Source organism: Mastigoproctus giganteus, chromosome 8, assembly GCF_048544385.1.
Source record: "Mastigoproctus giganteus isolate SK-2022 chromosome 8, ASM4854438v1, whole genome shotgun sequence".
Classification (NCBI taxonomy): domain Eukaryota; kingdom Metazoa; phylum Arthropoda; class Arachnida; order Uropygi; family Thelyphonidae; genus Mastigoproctus; species Mastigoproctus giganteus.
The window spans coordinates 193857500-193885469 of NC_143582.1; the positions used below are offsets into that span (position 1 = coordinate 193857500).

The 27970-nt window shown below is 38.1% G+C and overlaps 1 protein-coding gene across 3 annotated transcripts in view; it reads right to left on the reverse strand.

Annotated features, from left to right (window-relative positions):
* Positions 1-16821: 16821 nt before the first annotated feature.
* The window catches only part of LOC150082129 (UPF0462 protein C4orf33 homolog), an 87524-nt gene continuing 76375 nt past the window's right edge, over positions 16822-27970 (reverse strand). For all 3 annotated transcript variants that reach the window (XM_090379999.1, XM_090379998.1, XM_090380000.1), the window contains exon 7: positions 16822-18055. In XM_090379999.1, the coding sequence (XP_090236125.1) occupies positions 18042-18055 (14 nt within the window). In that variant the 3' untranslated portion in view covers positions 16822-18041. The remainder of the gene's footprint in view (positions 18056-27970) is intronic.

The window sequence follows — 27970 nt, forward strand, 5'->3', positions numbered from 1 at the left end:
CACCCTGTATATGTGAAATGAATTAGGAAGTGTTTGCGAGGTTTAGATCTTTTTGCAGATAAGCTTACTCTATTAGTTTGACAATTTACGGTGTATTCAATAGTTAGAAAAAGGGGATGGGATATGCTGTATGAAGTAATGAAATTTTTGGATTTGGCGTACACATGGTAAGAATATACCCAGATCCTTGACATACCGTGGCCTCGACAATGCCCTCCGCATACACACTACTCAGAATCCCTCCAGTCACTATCTGGCAGAGTATAGGTAGCAAGATTATACACTAGCTGATTCGGAAGCTTCCAAGAGAGTTACCAATAGGTTTGGTCCGGTGTACTAACTAGCAGCCTGCCTGCGAACACCGTTATAGAGCTGTACCCTCGAAATGTAAGGAATATTGGATCTCGCCATGATGTTCATCATAACCTCAAAAGTCATCAATTATACTGCATTATGGAAGAGATGGGGAAGGGTTGACCAGAACTTAGCTCTGGAGACAAAACATGGGTTCCACCACTTGAAGCCTACAATAAGCAAAGTAGTGGTATTGCACCTGTAAAAAAAAAATCCCTCACAGCTGTAAGAGAAAATCTAAGATGAATCATAAACACAAGATAATAAAACAAGAAAAGTTTATACCAGAAACTCAAAAAAGCTACTTAATTGAATAAACAAATCTTAGTTAATAATTAAGTAATTCCAAATGTTACTTGTTGGTACCAGATACCACAAGACACATTTAGAAATCTTGTAGCATCCATGCCACACCGGGTATGAGCTGTTTTGGCTGCTTGTGGAGGACCAACATCATATTAGGTAGGTGGTCATGTTTTGGCTCATTGGTGTATGAGGTATTACTGCACTGGTGAGTCTTAAAACATGGTTGGGTTTTGTTTGTAAGTAACATTTGGAATCACTTAATTATTAACTAAGATTTGTTTATTCAATTAAGTAGCTTTTTTGAGTTTCCAGTATAAACTTTTCTTGTTTTATTATCTTGTATTTATGATTCATCTTAGATTTTCTGTTATAGCTGTGAGGGATTTTTTTTTTTTTTTTTTTTTTTTTATGAAAACCATTTCACCCATCCATTCGCTCCAAATGTTTGTCTAGTTCTGCCTTGAATTTATTTAAGTTGTCAACTTCCACAATGACAGATGGAAGTTTGTTCTGGCAACCAACCACCCTTTGGCTAAAGGCAAATTTCCACACATCTATTCTAATGCAGACTTGTCACGCTGTGATAAGTGTTAACTATATACACAGGGTGTCTGAGCACCTCCCAGCAATTATCTTCCAAAGGTAATGGATAACAGCCATAAGCTATGGTCAAGACATCAAAGGCAGATATTGTTGGGATATCAGAAACATGATGTCACACAGATATTAGGAATGCAGAATTTGAATTTGGGGAGTACAATGTGTACAGAAAGGATAGACAGGATAGGAAGGGAGGTGTTATGCTGCTAATTAAGAAAAACATAAAATCAAAAGAAGTGCATCCAGTTGATATAGATGAACAGTGCACTGTTGAGTCAGTTTGGTGTGACATAAGCACTGTGAAATCAAAAATAAGAGTAGGAGTGTGTTATAGGCCTAATGAGTCAGTTTGGTGTGACGTAAGCACTGCGAAAGCAAAAATAAGAGGCGTGTGTTATAGGCCTACAATGGATAAAAGGATGGTTGAGTGGGAGAAGACAGAGGGTGGTACTCAATGGGTGCTGTTTTTTGGGGACTAGTGTTATTAGTGGAGTCCCACAGGATTCGGTGTTGGGTCCACTGTTGTTTTGTATATTTATCAATGATATTGATGAAGGTATATCAGGCTTAGTGTCGAAGTATGCAGATGATACAAAGGTTGGCAAGGTTGTTAATGACAGTAATGGCAGTGTGCTACTGCAACAGGATCTAGAAAATTTGGGAAGATGTGCTGAGAAGTGGCAACTGAAGTTTAACATTGACAGCAAAGTACGGCATATGGGTTGAAGTAACCCCAGAGCAATGTACAACTCTGTGGTACTACACTTAAGGTGGTAGAAAATGAAAAAGACCTGAGAGTAATTGTGCAGTCATATATGAAGTTTTCTGAGCAATGCAGACAGGCTGCCAGGGCAGGTCATGGGGTTTTGTCAATGATATACAGGAATTTTGCTAGCAGGGAAAAGGAGGTGATTGTCTCTTTGTATAAGGCAATGGTCAGACCACACTTGGAGTACTGTGTACAGGTCTGGAGGCCTCATTTTAGGAAGGATGTAGACTTGCTTGAGCGTGTACAGAGAAGGGCAACAAGATTGGTGAGGGGAATGAAGAGATCCTCTTACCAAGAGAGGCTTAAGTTCTGCAAATTGCAACGGCTGGAGACTAGGCACCTGCGAGATGATCTGATTGAGGTGTATAAGGCCTTGAATGGGTTGAGCACGCTGAATTCTGATGGGATTCTTCCACTTGTTCAGATTACGAACCTAAGGGGGCATAAATTCAAATTGAGGAAAGATAGATGTAGAATAGATGTGCGAAAATTTTCCTTTAGCCAGCGGGTGGTTAATTGCTGGAACAAACTTCCTTCTGTCGTTGTGGAAGTTGATAATTTAAATAAATTTAAGGAGGACAAACATTTAGAGGGAATTGTTTTGTAAATTTTTTTTTTTTTTTTTTTTGGCTGATGCTGCATAAGTTCATAACACTTGCTTTCTTGCATCACTTGCCACTACTACTACTATAAGCAGAGAAACACCCAATAAGACAGTGGAGAAAAAAAAAAAAAGGACTGTCTAAAGTCTGTAAGTGGAGAATACAAAAGCTACTCAATTGTGACAAATAGGCCTGGAGTACTGGGGTCCATAGTTTAACAGATATTTATTTAAAGTATACCCAGTAAAATAAAATAAAATAAAATATTTCCAGAAGCTTTCGGAACTCGTGTCCCTTTCTCAACTGACAGAATTTTTGAATACATTACAAGCAAAGTGTGGCACGTTACTCATTCGTCATTGTTGTAGCACGGACGTGTGCTGCCTTGCGCCAGTGATCATCCATCAATAAAACGGTTGTCTCCAGGATTGGATGTATACGCATGCCTTTCTGGCGATTTAATGCCTTAGGGTTGTTCATTATGTTTAGTGACTCTAGCCATAGGCGGTGGCGAAAGTGTCGCGCGTGGTCCACTATCTCAAAGTCGCGCTTGGGGTCAAGATCGTGGTTGGTAGCCCAAAAATGTTCTGCAAGCGCGGACTGGTCAGTTTCGGCAAGCCGGATTGCTCTGTCGTGTTCCGTGAGGCGATCCTGGAGACGTCTCGATGTCTCACCTACGTAGCAACTGTTACAGGCCCTACAGGTGATACGGTACACTACATTGCTGCGTAAGACAGGTGTGACAGGGGTCTTCACACTGGAGACAAGTGAACGTAGGTTCCTACCTGGTAATTGTACACATTTTATGTTGTAACTTCTCAGGATCTTCGAGATACGTCCTGACACTCCTGGATAGTACGGAATGTAGGCGGATGATATGCCGACTTGCTTCGGAGGTCTTGGGTTGGAAGTAAGTTCTTGTGCCTGTAACAAGCATCTGTTTAGTACATGGGATGGATAACCGCATCTGGTTAAGTCCGCCTTCACACGGGAGATCTCGTTGCGTCTAATTGTGTCGGTGCTGGAATGGCTCCAGGCCCTGGAGAACAGGGTGCGGGCAGTGCTATTGAGATGGCTTGGAGCGTGGCCGGACCCGTAGTTGGTGAATTGACCGCACCACATGGGTTTGCGGTATACTGAGGTCTCTAGATGTGGGCCTACGCGATGCACTAGCACGTCCAGAAACGGGAGCGAACCGTCCACCTCTGATTCTACGGTAAACTTGATGAAATTGGATAGAGAGTTGAGGTATTCTAGTAGTACCGTTTCAGAACCACGTGGTATTATGGTAAAAATATCGTCGACATATCTACACCACGTTGTAATAGGTGTAGGTGGGTTCTGGTGTATCTGCTTCTCCAGATCTTCCATGGCGATGTTAGCTACTACGGAACTGACAGGGGCACCCATAGCAGTGCCATGTACTTGTTTGTAGAGTGAGTCTTCAAAGGTGAAGATGCTGCTAGAGAGGCATAGGTTGAGGGCGGTACAGATGTCATCAGTGGATAGTGACGTCCTAGATTGGAGGCTTAAGTCGCTCTCAAGGAGCCTTTTGGCGCAGTGCACGGCCTGTTGGACGGGAATCGAGGTGAATAAAGAAACCACGTCAAATGATGCCATGACAGAGTTATCAGGGATTGAAATGTCCTTAATGGTGTTAATGAATTCACTGCTGTTTTTAACGGTGTGAGATGTATTACCTATAAGAGGCGAGAGGAGGCTCGCGATGTGTTTGGACAGTTCATACGTTGGGGCACTGCAGCAAGACACTATAGGTCTGAGAGGAATACCCGGTTTATGGATCTTTGGTAATCCGTAGAATTGTGGTAGTTGGCAGCCAGTAGCACGCAGAAGATGGTGAGTCGCGGTCGGGATCTTCTTATCTTTAAGCCATGCGTGGACAAGTTTATTAACATTTGCTTCCAGACGTTTCAAGACTTTAACGGGAGGATCAGGTAGAGGTTCATATACGTTAGGATCGAGTAATAGGGCCAAGGCTTTCTCTCGGTAGGCTGATCGGTCCAGCACAACAGTCCGGCGCCCTTTATCCGCAGGAAGTACAACGATGGAGTTGTCTTTTCTTATAGATGACAGGGTGGCACGTTGGCGGTGGTTGAGGTTTGAGCACGTTTTTCGAGTGTTGCGGAGGACTGCGGCAGTCTTGAATCGGATCTCGTTGGCAGTTTCTTCGGGAAGGTTGGTAATACTGGCTTCTATGCCCATAGCGAGCTGTGTGATGGGAGGTTTCGATGGTATAACGGCGAATTTCATACCGTTTGATAAAACACTCAGCTGCTCGTTGGACAGTTGTTTGTTACTTAGATTCAAGACGAAAGAAGTCGTGTCGTCTGAACGAGTGTTCGTCTTTAAGGAGTTAGTTTCTATGCTCAAGTTTATGAACTTGCGCTGTTGGCGTAAACGGTAGGTATCCGAGGTCTGACTAGCCCGATGGCAGATGGTATGTATAAGGTTTGTAAATACAATAGGGGAGACCTTACCTTGTATATGTTGTAACAGTCTGGACTTGTTGTAGTCAGCGTTCCTGATTTCACGGTGGAGATGGGATATCCATAAATTTAACGTACGCAGGCTGAAGTTAAAGCAGGCACGATCCATATGAGAGTTGTGGAACGGGGCTTTGTATCGGAACCCTTTAGGTATAATTCGATTGCTTTTGCATCTGTGGGCGAAGCGTAAATGTTGCCTGTAGCGAGCTATTGAGAGGAAGCACTTTTGCAACTGTGCACAATCGTTGTAGGTATTATGGCCATAAAGTGATCGAATAGTGACAAATGGGCCTGGAGTACTGGGGTCCATAGTTTAACAGATATTTATTTAAAGTATACCCAGTAAAATAAAATAAAATAAAATATTTCCAGAAGCTTTCGGAACTCGTGTCCCTTTCTCAACTGACAGAATTTTTGAATACATTACAAGCAAAGTGTGGCACGTTACTCATTCGTCATTGTTGTAGCACGGACGTGTGCTGCCTTGTGCCAGTGATCATCCATCAATAAAACGGTTGTCTCCAGGATTGGATGTATACGCATGCCTTTCTGGCGATTTAATGCCTTAGGGTTGTTCATTATGTTTAGTGACTCTAGCCATAGGCGGTGGCGAAAGTGTCGCGCGTGGTCCACTATCTCAAAGTCGCGCTTGGGGTCAAGATCGTGGTTGGTAGCCCAAAAATGTTCTGCAAGCGCGGACTGGTCAGTTTCGGCAAGCCGGATTGCTCTGTCGTGTTCCGTGAGGCGATCCTGGAGACGTCTCGATGTCTCACCTACGTAGCAACTGTTACAGGCCCTACAGGTGATACGGTACACTACATTGCTGCGTAAGACAGGTGTGACAGGGGTCTTCACACTGGAGACAAGTGAACGTAGGTTCCTACCTGGTAATTGTACACATTTTATGTTGTAACTTCTCAGGATCTTCGAGATACGTCCTGACACTCCTGGATAGTACGGAATGTAGGCGGATGATATGCCGACTTGCTTCGGAGGTCTTGGGTTGGAAGTAAGTTCTTGTGCCTGTAACAAGCATCTGTTTAGTACATGGGATGGATAACCGCATCTGGTTAAGTCCGCCTTCACACGGGAGATCTCGTTGCGTCTAATTGTGTCGGTGCTGGAATGGCTCCAGGCCCTGGAGAACAGGGTGCGGGCAGTGCTATTGAGATGGCTTGGAGAAGCAGATACACCAGAACCCACCTACACCTATTACAACGTGGTGTAGATATGTCGACGATATTTTTACCATAATACCACGTGGTTCTGAAACGGTACTACTAGAATACCTCAACTCTCTATCCAATTTCATCAAGTTTACCGTAGAATCAGAGGTGGACGGTTCGCTCCCGATTCTGGACGTGCTAGTGCATCGCGTAGGCCCACATCTAGAGACCTCAGTATACCGCAAACCCATGTGGTGCGGTCAATTCACCAACTACGGGTCCGGCCACGCTCCAAGCCATCTCAATAGCACTGCCCGCACCCTGTTCTCCAGGGCCTGGAGCCATTCCAGCACCGACACAATTAGACGCAACGAGATCTCCCGTGTGAAGGCGGACTTAACCAGATGCGGTTATCCATCCCATGTACTAAACAGATGCTTGTTACAGGCACAAGAACTTACTTCCAACCCAAGACCTCCGAAGCAAGTCGGCATATCATCCGCCTACATTCCGTACTATCCAGGAGTGTCAGGACGTATCTCGAAGATCCTGAGAAGTTACAACATAAAATGTGTACAATTACCAGGTAGGAACCTACGTTCACTTGTCTCCAGTGTGAAGACCCCTGTCACACCTGTCTTACGCAGCAATGTAGTGTACCGTATCACCTGTAGGGCCTGTAACAGTTGCTACGTTAGGTGAGACATCGAGACGTCTCCAGGATCGCCTCACGGAACACGACAGAGCAATCCGGCTTGCCGAAACTGACCAGTCCGCGCTTGCAGAACATTTTTGGGCTACCAACCACGATCTTGACCCCAAGCGCGACTTTGAGATAGTGGACCACGCGCGACACTTTCGCCACCGCCTATGGCTAGAGTCACTAAACATAATGAACAACCCTAAGGCATTAAATCGCCAGAAAGGCATGCGTATACATCCAATCCTGGAGACAACCGTTTTATTGATGGATGATCACTGGCGCAAGGCAGCACACGTCCGTGCTACAACAATGACGAATGAGTAACGTGCCACACTTTGCTTGTAATGTATTCAAAAATTCTGTCAGTTGAGAAAGGGACACGAGTTCCGAAAGCTTCTGGAAATATTTTATTTTATTTTATTTTACTGGGTATACTTTAAATAAATATCTGTTAAACTATGGACCCCAGTACTCCAGGCCCATTTGTCACTATTCGATCACTTTATGGCCATAATACCTACAACGATTGTGCACAGTTGCAAAAGTGCTTCCTCTCAATAGCTCGCTACAGGCAACATTTACGCTTCGCCCACAGATGCAAAAGCAATCGAATTATACCTAAAGGGTTCCGATACAAAGCCCCGTTCCACAACTCTCATATGGATCGTGCCTGCTTTAACTTCAGCCTGCGCACGTTAAATTTATGGATATCCCATCTCCACCGTGAAATCAGGAACGCTGACTACAACAAGTCCAGACTGTTACAACATATACAAGGTAAGGTCTCGCCTATTGTATTTACAAACCTTATACATACCATCTGCCATCGGGCTAGTCAGACCTCGGATACCTACCGTTTACGCCAACAGCTCAAGTTCATAAACTTGAGCATAGAAACTAACTCCTTAAAGACGAACACTCGTTCAGACGACACGACTTCTTTCGTCTTGAATCTAAGTAACAAACAACTGTCCAACGAGCAGCTGAGTGTTTTATCAAACGGTATGAAATTCGCCGTTATACCATCGAAACCTCCCATCACACAGCTCGCTATGGGCATAGAAGCCAGTATTACCAACCTTCCCGAAGAAACTGCCAACGAGATCCGATTCAAGACTGCCGCAGTCCTCCGCAACACTCGAAAAACGTGCTCAAACCTCAACCACCGCCAACGTGCCGCCCTGTCATCTATAAGAAAAGACAACTCCATCGTTGTACTTCCTGCGGATAAAGGGCGCCGGACTGTTGTGCTGGACCGATCAGCCTACCGAGAGAAAGCCTTGGTCCTATTACTCGATCCTAACGTATATGAACCTCTACCTGATCCTCCCGTTAAAGTCTTGAAACGTCTGGAAGCAAATGTTAATAAACTTGTCCACGCATGGCTTAAAGATAAGAAGATCCCGACCGCGACTCACCATCTTCTGCGTGCTACTGGCTGCCAACTACCTCAATTCTACGGATTACCAAAGATCCATAAACCGGGTATTCCTCTCAGACCTATAGTGTCTTGCTGCAGTGCCCCAACGTATGAACTGTCCAAACACATCGCGAGCCTCCTCTCGCCTCTTATAGGTAATACATCTCACACCGTTAAAAACAGCAGTGAATTCATTAACACCATTAAGGACATTTCAATCCCTGATAACTCTGTCATGGCATCATTTGACGTGGTTTCTTTATTCACCTCGATTCCCGTCCAACAGGCCGTGCACTGCGCCAAAAGGCTCCTTGAGAGCGACTTAAGCCTCCAATCTAGGACGTCACTATCCACTGATGACATCTGTACCGCCCTCAACCTATGCCTCTCTAGCAGCATCTTCACCTTTGAAGACTCACTCTACAAACAAGTACATGGCACTGCTATGGGTGCCCCTGTCAGTTCCGTAGTAGCTAACATCGCCATGGAAGATCTGGAGAAGCAGATACACCAGAACCCACCTACACCTATTACAACGTGGTGTAGATATGTCGACGATATTTTTACCATAATACCACGTGGTTCTGAAACGGTACTACTAGAATACCTCAACTCTCTATCCAATTTCATCAAGTTTACCGTAGAATCAGAGGTGGACGGTTCGCTCCCGTTTCTGGACGTGCTAGTGCATCGCGTAGGCCCACATCTAGAGACCTCAGTATACCGCAAACCCATGTGGTGCGGTCAATTCACCAACTACGGGTCCAGCCACGCTCCAAGCCATCTCAATAGCACTGCCCGCACCCTGTTCTCCAGGGCCTGGAGCCACTCCAGCACCGACACAATTAGACGCAACGAGATCTCCCGTGTGAAGGCGGACTTAACCAGATGCGGTTATCCATCCCATGTACTAAACAGATGCTTGTTACAGGCACAAGAACTTACTTCCAACCCAAGACCTCCGAAGCAAGTCGGCATATCATCCGCCTACATTCCGTACTATCCAGGAGTGTCAGGACGTATCTCGAAGATCCTGAGAAGTTACAACATAAAATGTGTACAATTACCAGGTAGGAACCTACGTTCACTTGTCTCCAGTGTGAAGACCCCTGTCACACCTGTCTTACGCAGCAATGTAGTGTACCGTATCACCTGTAGGGCCTGTAACAGTTGCTACGTAGGTGAGACATCGAGACGTCTCCAGGATCGCCTCACGGAACACGACAGAGCAATCCGGCTTGCCGAAACTGACCAGTCCGCGCTTGCAGAACATTTTTGGGCTACCAACCACGATCTTGACCCCAAGCGCGACTTTGAGATAGTGGACCACGCGCGACACTTTCGCCACCGCCTATGGCTAGAGTCACTAAACATAATGAACAACCCTAAGGCATTAAATCGCCAGAAAGGCATGCGTATACATCCAATCCTGGAGACAACCGTTTTATTGATGGATGATCACTGGCGCAAGGCAGCACACGTCCGTGCTACAACAATGACGAATGAGTAACGTGCCACACTTTGCTTGTAATGTATTCAAAAATTCTGTCAGTTGAGAAAGGGACACGAGTTCCGAAAGCTTCTGGAAATATTTTATTTTATTTTATTTTACTGGGTATACTTTAAATAAATATCTGTTAAACTACTCAATTGTGTTAAGATTAAAATTATTCAGAAGCATGTATGAAGGTACATCAAAGAGTAATTTTTAACAACTAATAGATGTAGATCGTAGATATAGCTTAGCTTAATTGCTTAATATCATTAGTCAACTAATAGATCTTAATGAAAAAATATAATTGTTTTAATTATAAGAATTGTTCAACAGAATATCTTTATATCTTTCAGACATAATAATTCTTACCAATGTTTTTGTTCCATTTAAGAAGTCAGTAATTCACTTAAACATTTTAATGCATTCAGGGATATCCCTAGGGTATGTTGTACCCTGGTGCCAACTAAAATTTGGCATCCCCCTTTAAAATTTTTTTCGTACGTGTGTGTAAATTTCAGCTTTTCAGGTGAAATGCACCCCTTGCACCATTGGGACAGCTTGCCCCTGAATGCATTTGTTAACTAGAGTAATGAAACCCTGAGGATACTTCATAGTCTTAATACAAAACAACTGAAAAAAATTTTCTAAAATATTAATTTTGTTATATTTTATTTTTTTGTCTTTTATCACTTATTTTATATTACAGATTTATTATATATTACATAATTAGTAACATTACAACAGTAAAAATAAATAATAAAGGAATATATTCTGAAACTGAGGCAGAAGGAATTTAGGATCTCTATTCTAATGAATGTGTGATTCAGTAACTAATAAGATCCATAAATTACCACAAACATAAGTTCTTCCACAGACTCACTAACCTTTCTTTACTAGTTATTTTGAAAATTGTATGCATTTCTGCATTCAGTTTCTGTCTCTGGAGACACTTTATTTTCAGCCTTCAAGGCTTGGGTTTACACTATCATTAGGAGCAACGCTATTATCCACAAGTCAACCTAAATTTCTAAATCACTTTAACATAAATAACCTCACCAAAAAAAGATGAATCTGTTATTTATTCAATCCTTCTATCTGGTGAGAGACCAAAAAAGTCTCAAAGCAGCTGTCATGAATTATAAATAAAAAGCAGATTCACCCTTTTTGGTGGTTATTTTTAAGTATTAATAGCCAATTTAGTTGACTCATACAAAATGGTGTTATCTCTAATGCAAGAATAAGTCCCAACCCCCTCCTTAAAGGCCAAAAATGTGTCTGGAGGGTTTAAAGTTCAAGAGGCAGATTTTGAAAGCAAAAGTGCATTAAGATTTTGAAATTATTTCAACATCTGCATTAAATAATTTTAAAACTATACACAACCTTTATCAAACAAAATGAAATGCAAGCAAAATGTCTTTTTGTGTTATCCTTTTCTTTTTTTAGTGCAATGTATTGACAAAAAAAGAGCCTACAACAATATATAGTTGAAATGCACTGTAATGTACATGTCCACCTCATTAATGAGAATAGGGTAAGTAAGGCAGTCACCAGAAATCCTGCTGTTTGTTTATTGTAGTTCTATGGTGTATTAACAGTTTTTGCCCCAGTGTGCCGGGAACTCTACACTTTAAATAAACTGCAGCATGAAGCATCTTTAAATTTATTAAAAAAAATTTTTTTTTTATTGGTAGTAATTACATTTGTATCCTCTAAATGTTTTTATACATTTTGTATAGTTTTGTAATGTAATACACGGTTTCAAAAAAAAAAAAAAAAATTGTAAACTAAAATGAATAAGTTTACATTTATACTCTGGCTGGTTGGCTAATGCCAGAAGTGCTGGCAACTTCATTGTAATTGTTTTATTAAAGCTGATTTATCAGTGCACAAGCTAAAAATGCATTATGCATTTTTTTATGGCAGTGCATGGACTCAATCTCAGAATTTGCATCCTGAAACCTTTTTACAGTGCAATTTTAGATGATGTGCAAGTTTACATAGGAACCTATCTATTTTAGCATTAGTAGTAGCATATAAAAAAAAAATTCCCATTTTGTGTTAAGTGAGAAGAAAGTGGAAGAGAAATTGTTGAAGTTAACCATAAGGCACCTGGCATGGATGGGATCTATCCAGTTATATTAAGGGAGGCAGCAAAGGGACTAAGCAAATAGTTAGCCATAATTATGAGGTTATCCTTGGATCAGGGAAGGTCCCCACAGACTGGAGACGTGTGAATGCGTCTCCAATTTGCAAAGAGGATCAATGGGTGACAAGTAATTACAGACATGTTAGTTTAACTTCTGTTCCAGGGAAAATAATGGAGTCACTGGTTAAAGAAGCATGTAGGATCATGTAGACAAGGTCGCAATTATACTTCAGATACAGCATGGTTTTGTTAAGGGAAAATCTTATTTTGGCCAATTTGATTGGATACTACAAGGTGGTCACAAAGGAACCAGATGCAAAAAATAATTTTGGTATCACATACTTGGATTTCAAGAAAGCCTTTAATACTGCTGCACATAAAAGACTGCTATACAAATTGGAGTAGTGTGGCATTAAGGGCAAGTTGCTGCTATGGATAAAGGGATGGCTGAGTGGGAGAAGGCAGAGTGGTAATCAATGGACACTGCTCTTTGTGAACTAATGTTATTAGTGTAGTTCCCCAGGGTTCGATATTGGGCCCATTGTTCTTTTCTATATTTATCAATGATATTGATGAAGGCATATCACATTTTGTACTAACATGTGTCCTTAATATGCTGTCGCACCAAAATTTTCTCCCCCCCATTCGCTATTATCAGAAGACAGAATCAACTTATGGAAATGGATTGCTTCTCATCCTCTGTGCTCTGATCCTACCCACATCTGTTACAGCCCTCACTGATTTCCCCAGTTGAAAACTTTCTAACCATGGATTACTACTAATATTAGTAGTGGCAAATGATGCAAGAAAGCAAGCTTATAAAGCATCAGCAAAAAAAAAAAACCTTCCCCATCACCTGTCCATCCCATCCAATAATTTGTCTGTTCTTCCTGAATTTATTCAAACTATACTTCCACAGCAAGAAGTTTGTTTCAACAATCAGCCACCTGCTGACTGAAGGTAACATCACTTCACGTGCAAGAAGTTTTATACTATGATTGTAAAAAAAAATCCCAATTAAATTAATTTGATTTAATTGTGAAGTTTAATTGAATTCTAATTAAGTTGTGGGAGAGTATCATTATAGGTGCTTTGTGAAGGAAAGAAATGAAGGATTCTAAGGGAATTTACTCAATTCAATAGAAGGATCTCAGCATCTTATGTAATCATATCATTAAATGATACCAGTAATGACTCAGAGGATGCCCAATTGCATGTAGATCCCCTAAATGTGGAGGATGTATTATCAAAGTTATCATGTAAAATTCACTTGTTAGATATTTTAACTGAGATAGTACTAGGACTTTAGTTAGTGCATTTGTATTATTATTACATAGTTTAATTTTTTTGAAAAACTGAAGTTTGTACATTGGCATCATTATTGTAGCATCTCATATTGTAAAATTCTTCATAATGAGAGTTGCCCTCCTTATACTTGAAATAAGTAACACTTCCCCACTAGAGAAGACTATTGTTACTTATTTTCAGTTGAGTAGCACCAGGACTATTTTGAAGTTTTGATTTCTTAAGTAAAGAAATCAAAGATCACATTTATTTGCACATCCCAGAGTCCTAAACAAGTATGGGGAAAGACACATTGAACATCATCAGCGAGTTTATAGAAAAAGTCTATTTTCAAATAAGGAAAGGGACATCCAGTATCTAAAATGAAAATACTAATAAGGAAATACCTATTTATAATGTGTCAATTGATTAACTATTATAAAATAAAAAGATTCTTACTCTCTGTTATTCAAGGTGAATAATTTTTTTTTTCTTTTTTGTAAAAATGTGCGCTTCTTTTCCCACTTCTTTTTACTCGAGGAAGAAGCAAAGTGAAATAAAAGTGATGAAACATGTAATAACTGCACTTATTAGTAAGGAATTATAATTTCCTTAACAAGTCTTCTTGTACAAGTATTGAAGGATAAAAAAAAAAAAAAAAATAGATTGTATTGTTATTATTATATTATTTCACCTTGATGGGGGTTCCACCCCTGATGGGTACTGGTACCAAGTGCACATGGTGGCTATATCGAGTGTTACTGTTCATTGAGGAACTCTGACTATCCTACAGCTGTTCAGGATTGTGACTTTCTGGAATTCCTTGTTAGGTGTCCTCTGGGAAACCTATTGCTGCTAGGCTGTTATGTAGAGTCTTTGGCACTATACCAGTGGTTGACACAATGATCAAGATGGTTGTTACTTGTTGCATATGCCACATCTCTTTGATCTCATATATCTTAAGTCTGTGTACTTCCTGATCTTTTCCTTGCAGGTTTTCTGGAGGTTGCCAGTGTGGGACATCGCTATGTTGGTCAGATAGATAGGTAGCCCTTTTCTTCTTGTCAAAAAAGGTTGCTGTCTGGTCTGTTGAGTGGGATTGTCTTGTCCATTATTATGGCGTGGTCCCAGTACAGCTTGTGGGTTGGAGTCTCTAGTACAGCCTGGGGTTCATACTTGTAATATATGGTACACTCGTTGATCAACTGGAATTTCCTCAGTAGCTTCTGATGTATTATCCTGGCTACCTGGTCATGTGTACAAGTGTACTCATGTCTGGGTGATTACCCTGCATCCTGCCATGATGTGTTGGATTGTTTCTGAGGTGAGGTGGCATTGTTGACATGTGCCATCTGTCACTGGACTCCTTGGCAATGTATTTTCTATAGCATCATCATCATCATCATTATTATTATTATTATAATGTTTTCTTCATAATTATTTACGTTTGCTATTGCTTATATCTTCTACAATTAATCCTTTTGACTATTGCTGAATAAGGTAGGTTTTGGAGTATTACCTCTCTTGTAATATTTTCCTTGCCAATAAACTTATATTTAGATGAGAAAAGGCAGTATTGACATAGTCGATCAAATGTGTCACATTTTTAGTATTACCCTTTACTGGGAGATGGCCAATGTTGTTCTTATTTTTGATGTTGAATGTGGTGAGCAGAAATGCATAAATACTGTATTGTGCCAACCAAAACAATGAAAAAAAACTTCAAGAGTGTTCCTTAAATTTGTCTCTGGGACTAACAAAGGCATATTTTAAAAGCATATACCTCAAGATGTGTTCTCTGAATTTTGTATACTAGAAACCAAAATGTAGTGATCACAGTAAAATGTAGTATGTGTGAAAAATTTGCATGCAAGAAACATTTCAAAACAACCATCACCTCTGATGCATGTTTTTACTGATTCTGAATAAGTTTGATAAATTTTATTTTAAAAAATAAGCTATATAATATGTATTATAAAATTTTATTTTCTAAAAGTTATTGTAAATCTTATTACTGATAAAATAGTTTCAAAAGCATCTGTGCATGTAATATATATGAACTATGTTTACACTTTGTTTGGTGGGAAATTTAAAAATATATATTTCTTTTAAATATGTTATTATTATTCTTTATAATGTAAAATAAAGAATGACATTAAAAAGTGTACAATTGTGTTTACTCCAAAAAAAATTATACACCACATATCTACCTTTGTAACATTTTTTGTGCACCTGCTGATGGGTTAATTAAGATATTTTATTACGGGATAATCTTGAAATAATGAGCAGAATAAGCAATCTCTGATGTTTTCTTCTAGTCAGATACAAAGGGATTAAGAGTGTTGTTGTCAATGTTATTTACAAACATAAAATTAATTAAAGTAATAAATATATAAACACAATTAGTAAAATAAATTAAAAATCAAAGTTGTTTACTGTTTGATGAATACATTACATCGGCCGTATGTTTCATATATGAATCACAGAATGAGGAACCGAGTTCTATATGCTAATTATCAGTGATGATCTTTAATCTTTTTCACAGATAGCAGTAATCCCAGGACCGTTAACAAATTTCCCCATATAGTTGGAGTGCAATAAAAACCTATCTCTACCATCCAAAATCAGCTCTGACGCACTGCTTGGGTAAATGGCCAACACAGGAATTAATTAATTTTTAGCCATTTGCTAGATTTGTCTTTCCTAAATTCTAGAAAATATTGCAAATTTGGAGGTATAGCAGTATTATAAAAATCTAATTTTACAAGCAATAGCAGTATTTGCTATCTTCACTATTGTTTCAATGACAGAAGACTATATACATTTAGTACAGTGAAAGAAAATAAATAAAATTAAATTAATAAAAATAGTATATTTATTCCATCACAGGACTTCAGGCAAAGTTACAATATGACTAAGAATAAAAAAATAAAAACTTTTTCATTGTTACTTTTACATTATATACTTTACATTTTGACTAGGTAAAAATTTCAATATAAAAATAGTTAACAATTTTATTAGAAAAAAATATACAGTGAAATCCCTATTTAGTTTATCTATGAGAAGGGATGGCTGTTTTTTAAACTAAATTAAAATTTAATGGAGTTTAAACAAAATTACATATTCTTATATGTAGTTCCAATAAAATCATTTATTTATATAAATAATTAAAGAAACTGTTCTTATACAAACAAACATAATTAGATAATCAATAACAGAATATTTTTGTAAGTCCATGATGCTTCTTAAACCTGTCCAACCATCGGCTGAAAGATTTAAAACTATCAATCACAAAATTTCAGTGCACTGTAATAGCTTGTCACTTGTTAAATAAACCAGATTAATATAAAAGGAACATAATACACTGTTTATATTTAGCTTTGGCTGGAATACAAAAAAAATATTTGTTAAATATTGGATTTTAATGATAAAAATAGCCACTAAATTCAGGTACATTAAATCTGGATTTCACTGTATATATACGAGGGGGTATCAAAAAGTTCGTACCCTAACCTAGATAAAACATCAGTAGGAAGATGCTGTTTTTAATATAAATTGTCTACATATTCAATAACTAACATGTGAAATTTCATTCCCATAGATGATCGTACACCAGAGGTGGAGCCCAGAATCTGAGGAAGGATGGTATGGCTGACAAAGTGGAGTAGAGCAGTGATCAAGTTCCTGCATTTGCAGGCAAGAAAGCTCGGGAAATTGACAAAGAAACAAAAGCTGTGTATGGACAGAATTTTCCATCCTATGGCACTGTAAAAAAGTGGAAACAGGAGTTCCAGTGTGTCGTACAAGTGTCTTTGGCAAGCCAAGACAGAGAAGGCCATGTTATGTTATGTTATTTGGTTTTTAGGAGCATTAGCAACTAAGGCCATATTGCTCCGGGATATGCGGTGGTCATTCCCTGACCTTTCCGCATCCTCCGTATTTGGTGGTGACGGGCTCGAACCCCCGGTCTAATCAAGAAGCGTGTGCTACGCACTGCTGCTCCTTCCCACCTGGCTACGGAGGCGCCGAGAAGGCCATCAATATCCACAGGCAGTGAGACGGTTGCAAAGGTTGAGCAGCTGGTGCTGAGTGACAGACACGTGACAAGTCATTTCATTGCAAGTGCAGTGGGAATTTGTTATGGATCTGCCCACAGCATTTTATATTACCATCTGTCTAAGGTCTCTGCACAATGGGTTCCAAGATTGCTGACACCTTTGCAAGAAGCAATGCCAAATGCAATGTTCTCGCCAACTGTTGGATTTGTGTAATGCAGATGTTGAGAACTTTTTTGATTGGTTGGTGACAAATTATGAATGCTGGGTGTACCACTATAATCTGGAGACTAAAGACATGCCAAAGCAGTGGCTTTGATTCTTCTCAGGAAGTCAACAGTGAAGTGGAATCGTGGTTTCAGGCAAAAAGTGCGGACTTATATGATCAAGGCATTAGACAACTGATCCAAAGATGGGAGAAATTTGTTACTATACATGGAGAATACATAGAAAAGGATTAAGGTTCCTGCGAAGTTTCACCTTTCTAGGGCTATTATTTCTAGGTAAGGGTACAAACTTTTTGATGCCCCCTCATATATATGAATTTATACACACATATAGCACTACTGATAAAGCCCATCACCAAAACTGAAACCATTTAATCTTCTCTATACATATCATCAGCACGATAGGGTCACAAAATATCTTCTGTTAAAAAAAAAAAAAAAGAACATACTGTTATTACAGGTAATTAATATACAATTAATAGTATTTAACAACAGTAATCAGTCTAATTGAGTTATATGAGAAAATAATCTCAATTTCTCTAATTATGACTTTAAATGAGTTGTTACTTTCATGGGTTAATTCCATTAAGATATAACTACAATTAAAAAACATCGTTACTCTGCAATATTTATCTGTATAAAGAGCATCATATTCAGGACCTATAACAATCCCTTGATCACATGCATATTCCTATGAGTAGTCAGGATGTCAGGAAAGTATAAAAGGGGAGAAAATGTCACAAGTCTGTGTGTTTTTCTCCAATTGGTAATCTCTCTGGCTTTCTGACACTGATAGATCATCTGGAATCAAACTGTTTATGCATGCACGTCATGTTTGATGCAATGAGCACTTCCTTTACTGATGTTCTCTCCTTGAATAGAAGTGTAGGCTGAAGAGCAGTTTTAAATTAACATTTGCTCACCTACAGGTACCTACAGGTTTGAAGGTAGTTTTAATTTTCAAAAATTAATAAAAAATGTTTTTAATAAAGAACATGAATTTTTTTACAGAAAACATTGAAAAGAAAAGCGTTTGGAAAAGACTGACAAATTCAGGTGGCATTAAAAAAAAAATGAAAAATTTTGAATTTTTTTTGTTGATTTTTCAAATTTTCATTCACACATCAGCAGGCACAAGATAATTTGGAATTTTATGATACCTGCTGATGGGTTACAGATTATTTCTCTTATATTCATATTTGCATTTTGTAGCCTGTTAAAAAAAAAAAAAAATAATGGAAAATTAACTCAAAAAACAAAATAACAAAAAAAGAAAGAAGGGAAAAGCCCATATTTTTTATCATATAAATTTATATTCTGTCGTTGAAAACTTGCATCCAAAATGTATCTATATCCCTCCCCATGCTTATGTACATAGCTTCTTTAATTTTTCTTTCAGTAAAATCACTCCTCCCCCTACAAATTCAAAATTGTTTACATTAAAAGCATAGGAACAACTATAAGCGTGTTCTACAATCTCCAATTTCCTGGCACAGGCACTCCCTGGCTTACGTAATACTTGACTTACGGAAATTTAACTTTACGTTAGTTTTTGCTAGTCAATGAAAACTTAAAAAAATTGTGGAAACGTATTTTGCATCCCGTAGGAATAAATGGAGGTATTGTGAAAATATTGCAATGTAAACCCAATGACACATTGTTTTTTTGGTAATTCGTTCCAAGACCTTGGAAGTTGAAATTTTTGCTATATAACTAAGCTATTTATCTCTCCACATGGTCATTTTTATAATGAAAATTGCACTACACTTTCATCAGTATCATATGTTCCTCTATACTGTTTATGCTGACAATTGTAATATATCAATTGTAAAATTGATATATGTACTTTTGCATTTTATATTGCTTTTATATTGCATGTGTTTCTCCATCGATTAATAAGGATGGATTAGATTGTTACACGCCGACTTTTACAATAAGTATGTTTCCAGTTTAGTTGGTGAATGATAGAACATATTTCTGAGAAATTGACTTCTGTTTGAGACCAGTTAATCTCTTTAAAAGTAGCTTGAAATTATTGTTCAACTGTATTTACTATTATCAGTTAATATCTTGAATTCATTCCCATAATTCATAGCCCTGAAGTTTGTTTCAGTGTTTCCCTAAAGCTCTGTTTCCATTTATTTTTGCATAAGTATTAATTCTTTGTGAATCGTGCACAGAACGTTACAAAAAAAAAAAAAAAAAAAAAATTATTATTATTATTTGGGATGGGAAAAAAAAGTGGAAGGTAAGATTGTTTATGGTAAAATTTAATAAGGCACCTGTGGCTGGTAGAATCTAGCTAGAAGCAGCAAAGGCGCTAAGCAAACCTTTAGTCATGAGAGCATCCTTTGATTCATATTACCTATGGATTAGAAATGTGTGAATTGTCTCCACTATTCACAGAGGAAGTGAGAACTTAAAAGCTTGCAAGTTGATTTTAGTGCCAGATGAAATAATGGAATAATAATCATTGCTGATTTGTTAAGGGCAGTTCTTAGCATTAGCATTAGTAGAGGCACATGATGCAAGAAAGCAAGCTTATGCAGTATCAGCCAAAAAAAAAAAAAAAAAAAAAAAAAAAAAACCTCCCATTTCACCCCTCTGTTCATTCCAAATACCTGTCCAGCCCAACCTTAAATTTATTTAGGCTGCAAACTTCTGCACATTTATTCTAACATCTGTCTTTCTTCAATTTGAATTTATGCCCTCTCAAGTGATTATTCTGAGCAAGAGGAAGAATCCCAACAGCATTGAGCATGCTCAAAGCATTCAAGGCTTTATACACCTCAATCAGATTACCTCTTAGGTGCATAGTCTCCAGACACTGTAATTTGCAAAACTTAAGCCTTTCTTTGTAAGAGCAACCCTTTGTTCCATTCACTAATCTTGTTGCCCTTCTCTATACTCGTTCCAATAGCTCTATATCCTTCTTAAAATGAGGCCTCCAGACCTGTATACAGTACTCAAGGTGTGGCCTGACCATTGCCTTATACAAGGGGATAATCACCTCCTTATCCCTGCTAGAAAAATTAATGTATATCATTGACAAGACACCATGAGATACTCTTGCAGACCATCTGCACTGCTCAGAAAACTTCATATCTGCATGCACAATTACCCCCAGGTCCTTTTCGTTCTCTACCACTGTCAGGGTAGTACCACACAGTTGATACGTTACTCTGGGGTTACTGCTTCCCATATGTAGTACTTTACATTTGTCAATGTTAAACTTCATTTGCCACCTCTCAGCCCATCTGCTCAACTTTTCTAGATCCTGTTGCATGAGCATACTGTCATTAGTGTCCTTAACAACCCTGCCAACCTTCGTGTCGTCTGCAAACTTGGACATTAAGCTTGATATACCATCATCAATATCATTTATAAATAAGAAAACAACAATGAACCCAACACTGAACCCTGAGGGACTCCACACTAATAACATTAGTCCACGATGAGCAGTGACCATTGATTACCACTCTCTATCTTCTACCTTTATCCATAAAAGCAATTTGCCTCCAATGCCACACTGCTCCAGTTTGTTCAGCAGTCTTCCATGTGCAACTGGTCAAAAGCCTTTCTAAGATCCAAATATATGATATCAAAGTTATTCTCTGCATCCAGTTCCACATCATAGTATCCAATCAAATTGGTCAGGCAAGACTTTTCCTTAACTCCAGGGGCTCATATCTGGTGAGTATGGGCTTGGCACACCCAGGATCCTGAGCTGGATATTTTTTTTTGTCTGGTGCAGCATAAGCCTCAGGCTTCCTTGCACCATATAGCTAATAATAATAATAATAAAACCATGCTGTGTCTGAGCTATATCTTGTCTGATCATGATTGGTGCTATGAGGTAGTCAAATAGAAATTGGATCAAGAAAGTAATTTTGACACAAAAAATAGTTACCCGTGTAACTTTTCGAATAGTAATGAGTAACCACTGCTTTAGCACGAATAACTTCATGAATTATCACTGACAGGGATTTAACTGGTGCAGCATAAGCCTCAGGCTTCCTTTCACTATATGGATAATAATAACTGGACCTCCTTAATCTTAAAGTAGTCATTCCAATGATTGTTACACAAGTAGGGATGTGATTATTCCCTTGTATAAGGCATTGGTCAGGCCACACCTTGAGTACTGTATACAGGTCTGGAGGCCTCATTTCAAGAAGGATGTAGAGTACAGAGAAGGGCAACAAGATTAGTGAATGGAACAAAGGGTTTCTCTTACGAAGAAAGGCTTAAGTTTTGCAAATTACAGAGTCTGGAGACTAGGCATCGGCGAGGTGATCTGATAGAGGTGTATAAGGCTTTGAATGGCTTGAGCATGCTCAATGCCGATGGGATTCTTCCTCTTGCTCAGAATAATCACCTCAGAGGGCATAAATTCAAATTGAGGAAGGACGGATGTCGGATAGATGTGCGGAAATTTGCCTTTAGCCAGCGGGCAGTTGGTTTGTGGAATAGACTTCCATCACTTGTTGTTGAAGTTGATAGCCTAAACAAATTTAAGGCTCAGCTGGACAGGTATTTTGAACGAACGGAGGGGTGAAATGGGAGTAGTGGTTGTGTGTTTTTTTTTTTTTTTTTGGCTGATGCTGAATAAGCTTGCTTTCTTGCATCATATGCCTCTACTAATGCTAAAATGCTAAGTACACTGGGTTGAAAGGAGACACAGGGAAAATCAATAGCAAGCTGCCATTTATGAAACTTTCCCAGTTTTTCCCCTAATTATTTGGCTTTGCTAACTAGATAGTATTAATTAGGAAAAAAAATTGCCAAAAATTTTTTTAATTTTGGCAATTTTGGTAATAATTGGAGTAGTTATTTAAAAAAAAATTGCCTTCATTCAATTTCTTTTTTTGTGAAATTGTTTTCTAATTCTGTAGTTGGGAATTACTTAGCAAGTGTATTAGGTAACTGAGCTGCAGTATTCCCACAGGGGATCATTCAACCACCTTTTCACAAAGTTTCCATAAAAAAAAAAAAAAAACCTGCAGATTTGGGCAATCCTGCAGTTTGATGTTGGGAGTCACAGTCAGCTTGCAGGTCATCGGCGGCTCCAACCTTTAGTGAATCATATTCTGACTGAGCATGCATGACACTCTGTATCTGCTGGTCTATATACTGGCAACAGCATACTACATATTTGCAGTAATTTTTATTTATTTATTTATTTTCTCTTGTTTGTATTCTGGGAGGATAGCTGTTTCAGTGTGTTTTCAGAAATAAAAAACAATTTCCTGACTACATAAGAATTTGATTGTGAAAATGGAAGTGGATAATTAATTACAGGAACAATAATGAAAATAGGTAGTTATTATTAATTTTTAGTTAATTGTAACACCGACATTTTGTATTACCTAAAAATAATAATAATATGACTATATTTTGTGATTAATTCTAAATATTTGTATACATCGCACATTGGTCCTGAGCTGAATATCATCATTCTTCTCTTTCCTAGTGATTCTACTTCTGACTCACACACACTCTCTCTCTCTCTCTCTCTCTCTCTCTCTCTCTCTCTCTCTCTCTCTCTCTCAGGGTAACTCAGAAATTTTTTTTTGGCTGGTGCAGCATAAGCCTCAGGCTTTCTTGTACTATACGTCTAGTAGTAATAATAATAATAATAATAATAATAAAAGAATCAATTTTGAATGCCTTTGTGATATTTTTCTAAAACACATTAATGGAGGTTACTACCACAAAACAATAAAAACAATTTGCACTTTCCAGTTTATTGGAACGGGTTTAAACGGGTAGTAAACTCGATCTTATTGCATTACAATAACTGGAATTCTGTGGTTTTCACGTTACGGTAAAATGTGTTCCCCTTTAATCATAAAAAATAATAAATAAATTTTCAGAATCTTCTCTTCATTCCTATTTACTTATTACAATGGTGAAGGGAAAGCGACCAATGGAAAGTGCAAGTGGTGGGAGGGCTAGGAAATTAAACAAAATTGATTTAGAAATGAAGATTATTAAGTAGTACGAAGCAGGACAAAGTTTGTCATCTATTACACAGGAATTAGGGCTCACTGCTTCAAAATTGAATACTATTTACATGTTAAAGGATCAATGCATTTAAGGTCAAGAGTGATCACAAGCAATGTTCAGGTGCCATATCAAAGATGGAAAAGATATTAATAATATGGATGGAAAATCAGATTTAGAAGCAAGTGCCTGAGTCCAATGGCCATTCAAGCAAAAGCAAGAAGTATTTATAAAGATATTAAGGATAAGCACAGAGAACCCTAAGCCAAATTTGTGGCAAGCAACAAGTGGTTTAATAGGTTCAAGCATCACGCTGGTTTCCAAAACATTAAAGTATGCAGTGAAGTCACCAGTGTCGATTCTGCAGCTGCAGAGAAATTTTGTGATGTTTTGGAAAAAAACCCGTGTAAATCTCCACAGCCCTCAACTTCCACAGTGGCATACTTATCAGCTGGAGAGTTAATTCTGGCAATGATGCTCGATAGGTAAAACTTGCTGACTTTATACCTGTCTCCTCTCTCTTTTTGTAATTTTATAATTTTGAAATTTTTCCTGTGCATGAGATAAAAAAAAAATGAATAAATAATACTATTTACATGTTCACTGAACATTTCTTTTTTGCTTCAATCAAATTCATCACACATAGTTGCGAGTACTGCATAAGCATTTTAGGGAAATTCCGACTTACATAGAGTTCTGCGGAATGCAACCCTTATGTAAGTCGGGGAGTGGCTGTATTTCCCTCTGCTATATGCTTACAATGCTCTCCCCCCCCTCCCCGTATCAAAATTTTCCACATCACTTTTTTTAAATAGCTTATCTGCATCTCACTGGGGAAATTGTTCCTCAGAAAATTACCTATTTTGTTTATTGGTGTGAAAATCACATCTAGTCCATATTTTTTGCATATTCTCATGGTTTTCTCTCCTATTCCTTTTATGTAAGGAACTGTAGCAGCTTTTTTAAATTTGTCCCTGTTCTATATTTTATTATTATAAAATTAAATAAGTTTGCTTTCCTGAAATTTCTTTTATAGTTTGTGTATGGTTTTGTCAACCAATCCCTATGGAAACCCATTGTTAGAAAGGGAAAGAGATATTAAGTTCCTCATCTAATTTTTCCTGATCACAAATCCTTAATGCTCTACATGTTAATATCTTAATAATACTATTTTTAATATTCATCAAATGATTCAACATGAAATTAACATTCAGAGTCCATCTTTTTTCTCTGAACCTGAGTGATAATCAAATTTTGTTCTCTTTTCACCAAGACATCCAAAAATGGCAGATTCCCATCCATCCTCTTTTCTTATTTTCTTCTTCTTCTTCTTCCATTGGCGCCTCCGTAGCCAGGTGGGAAGGAGCAGCAGTGCGTAGCACACGCTTCTTGATTAGACCGGGGTTCGAGCCCGTCACCACCAAATACGGAGGATGCGGAAAGGTCAGGGAATGACCACCGCATATCCCGGAGCAATATGGCCTTAGTTGCTAATGCTCCTAAAAAAAAAAAAAAAAAAAAAAAAAAAAAAAAAAGCAAATAACAATCTTCTTCCTCCATGTCTATTGTTCATATATTCATGAAATTGTTTTAACTGTGTCTTCCCATGTTCCCATGTCAAAAAAATATCATCTACATATATCTAATCCATATCAAGGGTCTTCAAGTAACCAGAGCAATAGCTCTCTCTTCCAAGCCCTCCAAAAAGATGTCTGCCATGAGTGGTGGGAGAGGGTTCCCCTAACTTAATCCGTAATTTAATCTTAATCCCCTAACTCTCACTGGAATGTTCATGAACATTCCAAACTTGCCATGACAGTGTTGTTATTATTTAAAAGGTTTTTTTCTTTATGATGTTGATGAAATCAGTCGAATTTTTAATGTTTTTGAGTGGACTTATAACAGGAACTTAAATTTACATAAATTTTGACCTTAGCTGTATTTACTGCTAAAAGTGGGCCTAATGGGGTTCCCTTCTTTGTGAATTTTAATGTTACCAAATAATATAGCTTCATTTTTGATAAGTCTGATGAAATTGTATGTCCTTTTATTGATTGTCTCTTTGTCTAATAAGTCTTTAGTAGCCTTCCTGATTTTTTTTTTCTCTGCTAGCTGTGGGATCTTTTTTTAATATTCTGGTATACTCTTATGATTGAAGTTATTTAACTTATTAATATAATGGGCTTTACTCAATACCAGTGTTGTATTGTTTTCTACTTAAAAGAAAGCAATGCTTTCCAAAATCATAAGACAAGATTAGCACAGTGAATTTCAATAAATGGAAGTAAAACTGATTGGTGTCAGTCTACAGCCTAGACTCAACCATCAAAGAGTTTTTGTACAGCTTCTGGGACATCCTGGGAAAATAACCAAAACATTTCTTTATCCCAGCTTCTCTTTCATATAATATGGCAGCAACTAACTACTGAATGCATAACACAGATGTCTGTTATAAAAAATACTGTGATTATGATTGTTGGATGTTTGTATACAAATTAAGGTACTAATATTTTGGCCAATCCTTCCACACTCATGACAGAGATCTAAAAAAGAATTCCATATTTTGTTTTACAAACAGCGGTTTACAAGTAGATGTTGGTTTCACTTCCTACACATAGGAAGTGTGGCTTCACTTTCATATAAACATTAGAATAATATTAAAATATATAACATACACTAAGTGGCCAGTTTATTAAACCTATCCATATCATCCAAGGAAACTGACTGCTCCATCAGAGCCATTATGTGTCTACATCAAACTATATAAAGTAGGTAGGTCATGAAGGATAACGTGCCTACATGTGCAATTTGGCAAGAGAATGAATCAACCTAAGTGATTTTGAGTATAATATAATAGTTGCCACTACACATGCCAGTCAAGTATCACAAATGCTGCCACCCTGCTGGGGTGGTCACACAAAACAGTTTAAGTTAAACTAAGAATAGTCCTGCATCCAGAACACATTTAGAAAATGACAGTACAGCAGCCAAAGAGCTTGTTGATGTGAGAGGACTATAGAGAGTGAAAATAATTGTGCAATCGAACAGATGGCTACAATCAATCAAATGGCAGTGCTACCCCATCCATGAATGGATCTGATAAAAAGTGCATCAGACTGTGTCACAGATGGGGTATAGTAGTAGCAGTAACAGATAAGTTCAAAGGGCTACAATCTTGTCAGCTAAAAACACGCAGCTACAGATACAGTGGATATAGGAAAACAGATGTTGGATATTTGAGAAGTGGGAAAAAAAGGCACTTTGTATGATAAATCATGGTTCCAGCTGTCCCATGGGGAGGAAGAAAATTTCTTCCACTTTTTAAGCAAGAAAAAATGTGGTGACAGCAGCACAAGTTAATAGACCAGTTATGTCAGGTGCCAAAGCTGACAACTAGTGGTGGAAGTGCAGTGGTCTAGACCAAACCAACCAACCAAATTATGATATTAGGGTTCCCTGTAAATGATTACATCTACCCATATATTTATTTTGTGTGTAAATTGTGTGTTCTCTGGTCGATTTGCCTGTTTGCTGGACGAAAAACCCCAGTTTCTGGGGGGAAAACCTTGCTATCTATGCCCGAGACCTACTAACTCAGCCACGGAGTGAAAAAAGAGTGCAGTGGTGTAGAGTGTTTTCATGATGCACGTTAGGTTTGTTGTTTGTTTGTTTGTTTGTTTGACTGAGGATTTTTTTTTTTTGTATCAGCATCTTGGCTATAGTGTGCCATACATATGGTAAGTATTAGATAGTATGAATCAGAGCTGTAATACTCAATATGTTCTACGTTGATAATAATATTAGTAAATTAATAAGAGGAGTTTACCTCAATATAGTACGTGGAACACTTCCGTATGATACCCTCCAGAAATTAAAACGGAAAAAACGAAAAAATCGACAACTTACCGGTCCATTAAAGTAAAATATAAATAATTAAAGTAAAATATAAATAATTAAATAATCAATTTAACACAATTCAAAATCAATTCAAAACAATTAAAATTCAAATTAACGCAATTAAAAGAATAACGAAAATATTCAAAACGATCTTCCTTCCTGAAGCTGACAATGCTTTTCGACCGACTGTCGTGATCACAGGAATGAAAATCACCGAATCAGGCAAAACCTGCAACTTAAATAGTGATTATGTGTCTTCGCGCATGCGCGTAAAGGTCCACGCATCGGAGATCAAATATGGCCGCCGAACATTAACAGAATTCTCGTGTAATTTAATTTCAATGGTTTCTGCAATTAATAGTCGCGTATAATTACGTTGAACGTTAAGTATTTTGGCCTCGTTAAATAAAAAAGTATGTTTTTCGTTAATGGC